Source organism: Panthera uncia, chromosome A2 (genome assembly GCF_023721935.1).
Source record: "Panthera uncia isolate 11264 chromosome A2, Puncia_PCG_1.0, whole genome shotgun sequence".
NCBI classification, from domain to species: Eukaryota; Metazoa; Chordata; class Mammalia; order Carnivora; family Felidae; genus Panthera; species Panthera uncia.
The window spans coordinates 126,528,974-126,540,953 of NC_064816.1; the positions used below are offsets into that span (position 1 = coordinate 126,528,974).

The window sequence follows — 11,980 nt, forward strand, 5'->3', positions numbered from 1 at the left end:
AACATTTTATGGTCAAACTAAAATAATAAATTTAGAGAACAAATCAGTAATCATTTGTTCAAATACATAGTTTTAAAGATCAACTTAAAACTCTGCTTTGTCTAAAAGATAAAGTCATCAATTTGTCTTACAAGATTCTAGAACAAAGTTCATATTAACATGACTTCCATTTATTATATTCTCCTTATATTTAAAATTTTTAAACATTAATTTTAAAAAACTAACTAAAAAGGGTGCCTGGGTGGCTCAGTCAGTTAAGCGTCAGATTTGGGCTCAGTCATGATCTCACAGTTTCCTTGAGTTGGAGCCTGCATCCCACTCTGTGCTGACAGCCCATAGCCTGCTTCAGATCCTCCCTCTCTCTGCCCTTCCCCAACTTGGACGTGTGTGTGTGTGTGTGTGTGTGTGTGTGTGTGTGTTCTCTCAAAAATAAATAAATAAACTTAAAAAAACTAATTAATAATTTAAAACACAAGTGATGCCAACTTAGGTTGCCAAACCAAGTTCAATAATAGAAATCAGTGAGCCAAGTTATTTTGAAGACTGGTTCTAATATCAAGACAATATCCTAATTATTGACTAAATTCACCTCCACAAACATTATATGTCACAACTAAAGAAAAATACAAGCTACTACTTCCTATGAGAAGCCAGTAACAACTAAATAGGAAAAAAATTAATAGCACATTAAAAAAAATTAATTCATTAGTTCAAAAGACATTTTGATTTAGAACTTTTATAAACTATCAAGGTTAGTCATGGTGCCCCATTAATGGGAGAGAAAATGTTTGAATTTTCACCATGCTCAAAAGATACAGGAAACCCCAAAATTACAAATTAAATTATGCACAGAGTAAAATTCAAACTACAGTTGACAACTGTCAACAGATAGTAGTGATGAAAAAGAAGTACAATTTGAATACTTCAAAAGAGCGTTCTCAAAAATAAGAGTTATAAGAGGCTTAGAAAAACAATAGATTCAAAGTCAATTTTCCAGGAATTTTAACCACTGTTTTAAGCAGATACAGATCTACGTGCATGTGTGTGTATATATGTATACATACATATATATGTATATATACATACACACATGATTTATTTATATATATATATTTTACACTATTGTCTAAAGCAAAATTGCAGCTTGAAGTGCAGTCAACTCCATTAAATTCTTTGATAACAGTCCATCTATCTTTTAGGAAAAGTCCTAGCTTTTTTAGGAAAAGTTCCTGGGTGGCTCAGTTGGTTGAGCATCCGACTTCAGCTCAGGTCATGATCATACAGTTCGTGGGTTAGAGCCCCGCGTCGGGCTCTGTGCTGACAGCTCAAAGCCTGGAGCCTGCTTCGAATTCTGTGTCTCCCTCTCTCTCTGTTCCTCTTCTGCTCACTCTCTCTCTCTCTCTCAAAAATAAATAAGCATTAAAACATTTTTTAAAAAAAGGCAAAGCCCTAAACTTAAGGAGAAATTACTGGTAACAACACTAAATAGATGAGTTATTTTTATGTGAAAAAAAAATGACTAGATGGTGCTAAAGTGAATGCATTTTTACATGCCACAACCATCTGATATTTACAACTATGTTAGAAATAATATTATTTTCTCAATAACTCCTAATTTCACTTTAAAAAGATAAGAAGCACAGAAGAACTTTAGTTAGGTATAAATCTGAGGCCAATTTAAAACAAGAATAGCTTGTCATTATTCTTAGTGGTTCACCCTTGTGAGCCATGATACCAAAGATTCACATTGCATTATTGTGGTTCTCACATGGCATACAAAAGAGAAGACATCACATGATTCCATGTACATAAAACTCTACAAAAAAAAAGCAGACAAATTTACAATGAGAAAAGATCAGTGGACCTGGAAGAGAGAGAGAGAGAGAGGAAGAGAGAGAGAGAGAGAGATGTGACTACAAAGAAGCATGAGGAAATTTGGGAGACAACAAAAACATCCTAAATGTTGATTACAGTAATGTTTCATAGGTGTACACATCTGTCAAAATCCACTGAATTACACACTTCAAATGTGTGCAGTTTATTGTGCATAAATTGTACCTCAGTAAGTTTCATCTAAAAAAATTATGTGCCATGAACACAGTAAAAGTTACAAAATTTAAAAAAAAATGCATTTTATTAAACCTGAGGGCCATCAAATTTTTAAAAAAAATCAAAACCAATTTACTTTGAGTATCAAAACTAATCTTGAACTTTTAGAAATTCAGAACTAAAAATTTATTTGATTTTTACTTAGGTATATTACCAAATATGGGCAGTAAGACACATTACCTATAAATGATCAGATTACCAAATTCATGTTCGAAGAACCTTTCAAGATCATTTCCTCTAACATGAGGTAAACAGATAAAGTCATGACCAAATGGAAACAAGTTCAACAGCCATTCTAAGGCTAACAAAGTGTTTAGGACCAGACTGTTTCACAAATAGAGTTAAAGGAGCTTCTCAGCATTCTTGAGCACCTGATATACTGACACACCCAAAGTGGAACAAAACATCCACAGTGTGTGGTGTTGAAGCAGTTCTTGAGATTCAAACACAGGAACCACCTGAAAACCTGCATCTTACACCCAATATGCTATGACTAGTCATTTCTCTGTTAAGGGAAATGATTTTTATTTTTTTATTTTCACATAAAAATAGAAATATAAGAAGCAAGGGGGGCCCAAAAAAACCTTTGTTTTTACAGCCATTCTGACTGAACAAGAAAGAGACTACAGAGCAATCTAGGTAGAAATTCCAGGAACCAGCCAATCTTCAATGTTATGGCTGTTAAATGCACCCAGGCAGTGTAGCTAATGATACACCTCTAGTATTTCTTAAATGATGTATTTAACAAATTTAATGCTTCCTATGTTGCACAGACTGTTTTAAGTACTTTACAAATATTAACTCATTTAATTCTAATACCAACCCATTGAGGAAGATATTTTACTTTACCAGATAAGGAAACTGAGGTACAGAGAGATTAAGTAAACTTCTCAAGGGTATACATCAAACCTAGCAGTCAAGTGCCAAAGGCCATGCTTATAACCACCATACCGCCTTGCCTCTCTTTACAAATTTTTGATTTATGAACTTTCACAGATATGAACAAAGCTTTGACACCAGAGCAAAGTACACTGACTCTACTTGCCACAAACAAATGGTCTTCTCTCAGTCAAATGCAGTTACTTAGTCTCTACAACCGCATTGTTAGATTTCTGGCAGTGGTTTCAACTCTGGCTGCACACTGGAATCGACCAGAAGTTTCATTTAAATGACCTGGAGTGGGAACTGGTCATGTATTTTAATGCTCCCCAAGCAAAGTCACTGTACAGCGATGGCTCAAAACCACAGGTCTGTGCAAGACTGTAAACTCAAATGTCCGGTGAAATAATATACAGGTCAGCAAGGCTTGGGGCAACCTGAAGAGTCAAATTTCATTAAAAAACAAAATATTGCATGGATAAAACTCAGTACCTAAAAATACAATTTAGCCAACAGTGTATCCTGTGTTTGGGGCACTCTCTTTTTATAAACATATTTATGATAAAAGTAGTTAATTCAAAATGTAAAACTCTTTCAATACATCCCCACACACGAGATGAAAAGAATTAAGAAGAGTCAGAATCAATGGAATCAACATCTACTATTTCCTTGTAAAAAAACTTTACTGGTATGGGTGCAACTACAGAGTTTACTTATTTAGTGTAAACAAAGGACTTACGAACAACCTTCTGAGAACTAATTTCTGTATAAATGAGACTAGGAATTTCTGTATTAATTAGAGGAATTTATGTATAAATGAGAACAGGGTGTACTCAGATGCCCCTTTAAAGGTATGGTGATTAGCCATCTATTCTAAAATAACCCTTGCAATAGGCATCAATATACCTACACTTAAAGCACAATAAATTAGTACTGTCTATCAGTGGTTCTCAGATGTTTGGATTTTGCCACTTGTACAAATTTCACCCCCAGAATTTATGAGATTGGTACTGGGGTTGCAAAATTTTTAACTATGAAGTTAGAGTATATAAGTAAATATACACTAATACACAAAATTATTACCATCTTCTAATACTAACACAAACAGACACACATTAAAATATCCTTATTAGTTCTCATATTTCTGTGGGCAAAACTTTTTTTTTTAATCTCTGGTTAACACTGGTATGTGAGAATCAGTGGGTAGGGAAAGGGGAGTAGCAAATAAGAAGAGGAAAAGAATTCACAGCATATAGTAAAATAAGGCAAGTTGATGCAACAAATACTTAACAAATGTTAAGGGCAAGGCCCTTTACAATATCTATATTCTCTGCTATTTCCAGTTTGACTTATAGAAAAATAAGATGTTCATAATGATAGTCTGAACAATTTTTTTAAAAAAATCTCATTTCTATTGAGAGGAAGTGAGTACGCACATGAACGAGGAAGGGGCAGAGAGAGGACAGAGAATCTCAAGCAGGCTCTGCACTGCCAGTGTAGAGCCTGATGCAGGGCTCAAACTGTGAGATCATGACCTGAGCCTTGACACTTAACTGACTGCGCCACGCAGGCACCCCTAAAAGGGTAAAATTAATCTAACTACTTAATATAAGAAGACAATAAATTCATTACAAAAAATTGTACCCAAAATTTACAATTTAAAAATATGAATGAATATAAAAGATTGAACTCAACTATCTGGAAATACCTATATTAGCTTCTTTCTTTTTGAGTGTGTCTTAAATTTATAAGGCAGGGTGCTTGGGACGCAAAGACAAAAGGCAGAGTCCTGCTCAAAGAACGAAGTTTAATGGAAAGACAGGTTAGTGAACTGATAAGTGACAAATACAATAAAGGCAAGCACAACTGTGGTATTGGAGCTTAAGGCAGAAAGAGGAGCATTTACTTACATAAAATTGGACACACCTGGTTGTTTTTTAAGATCTGTCCTCATTTATAAATTATCATCACTCTGCTGGGCAGTTCATCTGCCCTCAAACTTCAATTTCCACAAAGAGGGCTTCCAATCCTACACTTGCAAAGGATATATTCCAAACTAAACCCTTACACCATCTCTCTCAACTTGCCTGTCTACTCTGTTCTCTCTGCCCCCATCCCAACATACATACATTTCTAAAATGGACGAAGGGGCGCCTGGGTGGCTCAGTCGGTTGAGCGACCGACATCGGCTCAGGTCATGATCTCACGGTTTGTGGGTTCGAGCCCCGCGTCAGGCTCTGTGCTGACAGCTCAGAGCTCGGAGCCCGGAGCCTGTTTCACATTCTGTGTCATCCCTCTCTCTCTGCCCCTCCCCCTCTCATGCTCTATCTCTCTGTGTCTTGGAAATAAATAAACGTTAAAAAAAAATTTTTTTTTTAAATGGATGAAAATGGGTACTTATATTTTCCCAGACAACAAACCTTGACATCATCTCTGACTCTTCCCTTTTACCTTCACTAAAACTGCTCACTCAGACCTTCAAAAAGTCTTTGATATAACTTTCTGTTTTCATGATTACTGTTGTTATTTATGCTATTAGTAACTCTAAATCAGATTAGTTTAAGAGTCTCCTAGGTGAAGTCCTTTCTTCCAGATTCCTTCCTACTCTATAGTACTTTATACTTTAGATCGGCATTCCTTCACTGCTCTGTCCATCATATAACCTATGGAGCTTTTTTTTTTTTTTTTTTTAACGTTTATTTATTTTTGAGACAGAGAGAGACAGAGCATGAACGGGGAAGGGTCAGAGAGAGAGGGAGACACAGAATCTGAAACAGGCTCCAGGCTCTGAGCTGTCAGCACAGAGCCCGACGTGGGGCTGGAACTCACGGACCGCGAGATGGTGACCTGAGCCGAAGTCAGCTGCTTAACCGACTGAGCCACCCAGGCGCCCCACCTATGGAGCTTTTAAATAATACAGATGCCTATGTTCCACGAAGTTCCACAGATGATACCAATGCAGAACCAAGGCTAAGATCCACTGCATATGTTATTGTAGTTTTTTTCCACAAAACAATCAAAAGGATCTACACCAACCAAAAGGATCTACTTAATTTTTACTGTACCTTTTGAAATGTAAAAAACAAAAACAAAAACAAAACCCCTAAAAACATACCTTACTACAAAGATGAATAAAAATAACAAAACTAAATAGCTAATCTACTATGTGCATCTCAGTGAGCTGTTTATCAGTCAATATTCTCTTAATCTTTTAGTGTTACCACTCATTAAACTCTTTTCATTTTTTTCTCCCTGCTAGAATGGCAGTTCAAACTCTCCTAGGACAAAGTTAACAAGCCCTTCTGTGGACAGTGTTCACCTTATTTTGCTGACTGAACAAAGATTCTATCACAAAGCAGCACTTTCTAACTCTATATCAGAATGAGAGACTGAAAAAAAATGTAAAGAAAATAGAGTAAAACGTCACTTAAAAAAAGTAAAACAAAGAAAACCTGTTCAAAGTTTCTTGGGGTTAAGAAGTTGGTCAGTATTTTAAAAAAATGTTGAAGGCCATAGAAGAAAAAAAATTAGGAAATTTCAATTAAAAAGTCTATTATCCCAATTTTAAAAACAATTTCAAAACTTTGTTTCAGGAAAAACACTAACATTACATTCATTCTTTCATTTTTAGACCTTTTAGTGTTAGTTTAAAATTATTTCTAATTCAAAGGGTTTTTCCTCCGTGCCAATTCTCTCGTTTGAGGGGTTTGCTAAAGAATAACAATCACAATGTACTTTTCAGCCTATTGTAAACTGTTATTCTAGCTCACCCTTTGTCTCCAACTATGAAGAATTTGAGTAATCAATAAGAATTAAACATGTAATTTAGACAATTTAGCTGTTCACTCTTAATATGCTGCTCACAACTGTTAATCTTTGTTAATAATGTTTATTTATTTTTGAGACAGAGAGAGACAGAGCATGAACGGGGGAGGGGCAGAGAGAGGGGGAGACACAGAATCCGAAACAGGCTCCAGGCTCTGAGCCATCAGCCCAGAGCCCGACGCGGGGCTCGAACTCACGGACCGCGAGATCATGACCTGAGCCGAAGTCGGACGCTTAACCGACTGACCACGCAGGGGCCCCATCGATCTTTGAAACAAAATTTTTTCTGGACTTAGTCTACAGAACCTTATCCGTGTTCTTTTCTCTTTCAGTGTCAGTAAGAATCTGTCTTGTTTTAACTAGTTTTATAAGATCATCATTGCTACTATAACACTGATTTTTTTTTTAATATAGGAAACTATAATAAAGATCATCCATAACCCCGTGACCTTGAGAATACCACTGTTAACAGGTTAATATGTATTTTTACTTTTCTCTGATTGACTTGTAAGCTTCATAGGGTTTATGTAATTAACTATTTAACTTGTTTTGGCATAAAGAATAAGTAAATTCAGAGAGTGAATAAATTGATGAAATTTGCTAAAAGCATTCACAGATGGGTTAAAAAATCAAAACTAAATGGAACGGAAATGACACTTTTATTTCTAACAACTGCATTCTCTCAGAATGTTTACAAAAATACCTTAAGTTTTGAAAAAGATGCCAAGCATAGTAATAATCATCGTAAGAATAGGATTATGGAAAAAAAATACAAAGACAACTGAAAATATACATGCCTCCACTTCACTTCTCAATTAGATATGTACTCACCAGGCACATCTGATTAAACAATGAACTCCCTGTTTGGAAAGCAAAACTAGTTGTTTCTCATTAAGAAGCTGTCCACAACTGTTATGATACATTTAAAATATTTCTAGTTTACATGGATGTCAATTTTTAAAATTCTGTACAGCAAAGACAGAAAACACCTATATCTGCAAGCATGTTTCCATTTATATAAACTCAGTCTAAAAGACTGTCCCTATCTATAAGGCTGAGGAGACCAGAAACACCCCTTCTCATCACCACTACTGGACATTTCCCTAACATTTCCTCTTGGTAACTACTTAAGACATCAACATGGCCTAGAACACTGACAATTATCTCCAATTCTCAATGTGTAAAAAACTGCAAAGGATCTCTAAGTGGTGACCAAGGACAAGCAGTAAATGGAGTAGAGAGGGAAAAGTGGTAAAAGAAAGAGTACACTAAATCCACCTGCTAGTCTTTATCATTTTATCCACTACCCCCTCAAACCCCAAGCCTGCTCATCCCCATCAACAAGCATCAGGTAGATAAATGGATTGGGAAGGATGGAGAGAAATCTTTTTCTACCACAGCAGGAAAATCTTACTTTCATTGTTATTCCTGCTTCATTTTCAATTGGAGTATCAGATATAAGGGAAGTGAAAACTACATTATCCAACCCTACGCTTGTTATCCAGTGCTCACTCCTGTCCTTACTGTGAATGTTTTGCCTCCTTCTTCATTCTACCCCCACTTATTTTCTTCCCTGACATCTCTCCCCCTAAAGCCCCATACATCATGTAGTTCCAACTCAGCTAATCATACCCATCCCATGGATTACTCCATTATCATCAATTTACATCTTTTTTACCTAACACAAATTCTAGGGCTACTTCCTGCTTTCCATTTTCTCTCCCATTCCACCAACATCTGGGGTCACCATTAGGTGTGCAACTGGGAAGAAAAAACTATTATTCCTATAAAATATGTACAGTACTGATGATGAACTATCCAAACTTCAAGCAAGTTGTTTTAATATTTTTGGGATTTGGCACACTCAAGTGTAAAAGGAAGGAACTAGTTTAAATCACCACTTCAAAATCTGGCTGACAAATTTCCAGGCCTCAGTGATAAGGACTGTGAAACTATATATCCAAGATGAAGACAGGAATTTTCCAAAAGGCACCCCCGATGAATCTACTGATCAGTCATATTTGGGAATCCATGATAAATGCTAAGGTTTCTTCTAGTCTAACATTCCAATATTCTAAGCTGGAATTATCACTCCATTTTCTGATAGGAATATTGTTATAAAAGGAGTATAGTTTCCATATATTACAGTTACTGATTAAATAAACCTTTGTAACCTAACCTAGCACCTAAGCACTATTTATTATTTCATTACCACAGGTGACTTGCAGATGAACTTGCAAAATATGTTTACAGACTGTGGACCACCAGTGTTGTAACAATACTAAAACCTCAAAGGCAAACACTAAAAATTATTTCCTTGGGATTATGTGCATAATTAGACTTTCCCACAGATGGCGTTTTCACAGATTTTTGTTCAATCACAACTAAGATTTGACCTACATGTCAGAAATTAAAGAAGAAAGGGCATGCTTGTTAGGATCTTTTACTTTGCTAGTTCACTGATGGGCCTTTGTGTATCAATGGAATAAAGCCTAGAGAATTCTGGATCACTGATGGAATTCAGGGCATTAAAATGCTAAAAGAACAGTATCACTCAAAGATCTACAGCCCATCAGGGCTTCACCTGCCCAGAAGCACACTAGATCATTCATTTATGAACTACATGTATCTATTCTAGCTCTGGTAACTTCCAGCTACCAATTCTCATTATGAACAAATATTCCCTTGGTTAATATTCATGTTTAAAGACATGTTTAAACATGTGGGAACTAATCAAGTATAAACAGCACTTAAAGACATGATGACAAACTAGTAGTGTATTGATTTAAGTGAAACCTATTCATTTATGAATAAATGAATATTATAAAAAGGTAAATATGGAAACAATTATATGCTAGTCATTTTTTCTTTAAAAAGACGTATTTGCTTAAAGTCATACAAAATAGCATGATAAAAGTGTGTCCATTTATTTCATTTCTCCAGTGGATTTTTCCAATCTACAGTGAATGCCATTATGTAAGTGCATTCTCTGAAAATCAAGAATGATGCAATGGTTGCCATGACAACTACACATTTTATTGAATAAATTGTGGGTTGGGGGTTAAAACATTCTTTTAAAAAACAAATTTCAACGTCTTAACTATGTCTGATAAATCTCTTTCTATTGCTAGCTACTGAACAATAACTATAGGCCATCTTTGAGGATGACTATTCAAGCAGTTATTTTAAAAGCTAGGCTTGAGTTGCCAAGGGAGGAAAACTTTGAACTTAAAGTTTGAAAAATGAAACACATTAACTACATCCAAAGGTACAAAAGACACTTTTTAATCTTCTCGAGTAACTGAAAAGTGTTTGTAAATCAAAAGTAACATGATGTTACATGCCAGTTCCTTCGTTGTCATAATTTTGCGTCTAATCCTAAATTTAAAGAAGTATAAAACACCAGAAGACTGCAGGTTTTCCAGTTTGCAATTCAGCTAAAGTGAGGGCAAGTAGCTTATCCCTCATTTTGATACTCAGAAGAAATTTCTCCTGAGCGTGTGAAAAACCAGAATTTTCAATGCCGATCTTATAAAACAGCTCTGTAAAAAAGCCTGTATTTAAAAACACCAAGGCTAACCGTACACTCCAACTATAAACACCCCTCAGGCAGAAGCAAGAGCTATTAAAGGCTTCTTCTGCTTAAGATCTTCCATAGGGCTAGGTCCCCAGCGATGACCAGCTTCACTGGCATCTGTGTCCTTAGGAGGCTTGGCGGTTACATAGACTATTCAAAGCCAAATAGTATTTTGAGAACCTGTCCCAGATCTCTTCCTACCTCACCGAAAAAAACCACTAAGATCAAGCTTTTGAAGAATGGCGGGAGCGGGGGGCGGGGGTTGAAGGGGATGGATGGCGCCCCTCCCCCTTCCAACAAGGCGAAGTCCAGTCAGCTAGAAAGGCCTGCTGACTTCGCAGCCCTGGAAACCGATGCGAGGAAGCTCCCTCACCGCCTGGCTAAACCCACAGGAGAGGGGTCTTTGAGGGCAGCAAATCGAACGGGCTGGTTAAGCGCGAGGGTGCGAGTGGCAACTCAGGCTTCTTTCAATCTGTCTTCACAAACAGATTTTACCTGCCTTCGTGTTTTACCTTCACCTCTCTCGTGCCTAGCGGCCACCTCTCCTGGGGGTGTGCGCGTCTCTGTGTGTAATGACAACAACCTCAGCACCCCGACTGGGGGCAAGGGATTGGAAGGGGTGGGGATTCAGTTCCTGCACAGCCCTGGAACTCTCCCGAAGGGCCCTAAAAGAAAAAGGGGCGGGAGGAGCGCGCCAGACGCCACTGAAGACTCGACCGAGAAGGGGGCGTCCGGGCCTGGAAGAGCTGCACTGGCAGGGGCTGACGTGCGGCTCCTTCAGGTTGTAATGGTGGCCCCTTGGAGGAGGGGATAGGTGACAAGGGGCTGGGGGCGATGAGGCCTCCCCTCCCCCCTCGCTCAAGCTCGCTGTTTACCTTCCCGGTACTTCTTGCGAAGCCTCCGGTGGACGCTCTTCACCACCCCGGAGAGCTTCTCTTGCTCCAGCTTCCGCTCCTGCTCCCGGGGCGGCGGAGTGCTCGGGGGCCCGGCCCTGTGCCTGCCAGCACTGCTTCGGTCGCCGGCCTCCGGCTCCATGTCGCTGCCGCCGCTGCCGCCGCCGCCCCTCGGGCCCCCGCAGACGCCCGCCTGACGGAGGAGGTGGGGAAGGAGGAGGCAGCAGCGGAGGCAGCAGCCGGAGGAGGCAGAGGAACCGAAGCGTCGGCCTCGGAGGTGGCCCCTTACCCAAACGCACAAGCTGATTGGTGGACTGTGGAGGGCTGGGCGGAAACGGAAAAAGCCAAGGGCCAATTGACGGAGAGCGCTGGCGGCGCACCCGGTTGTTTGGGACCGCAAGCAGCTGGAGGAGGCAGGGCTTGTGGGCTAAGGGAAGCCGAGGCAGTGGGAGCGCTGGGCCCAAAAGCCCCCCTCTGCTCCCCGCCCCTCGCCGGGTTCTGTGCGCAGGCGCTCTCAGCCACGCGCTTGCGCGTCTGAGTTGTAGTTTGGGCTACGTTCTGCTGCCCAGCCTTCTCACGTCTTCCAGCTGTTCATCACAAGTGAATTGCGTTCTAGAGAGAAGCGGTTAGGGTCCTCTACCTGAACCCCTGCTGTACTTTGTCGCTTGTAGATTGTCTTTGGCTCTGGGAAGTGCTT

General features: G+C 38.9%; 1 protein-coding gene across 1 annotated transcript in view; it reads right to left on the reverse strand.

The window, feature by feature from the left end:
- The window catches only part of BMT2 (base methyltransferase of 25S rRNA 2 homolog), a 92,432-nt gene extending 80,740 nt beyond the window's left edge, over positions 1-11,692 (reverse strand). Inside the window, exon 1 of the mRNA XM_049641712.1 lies at positions 11,266-11,692. Coding sequence (XP_049497669.1) covers positions 11,266-11,425 — 160 coding nt within the window. The 5' untranslated portion in view covers positions 11,426-11,692. The remainder of the gene's footprint in view (positions 1-11,265) is intronic.
- Positions 11,693-11,980: the final 288 nt, after the last annotated feature.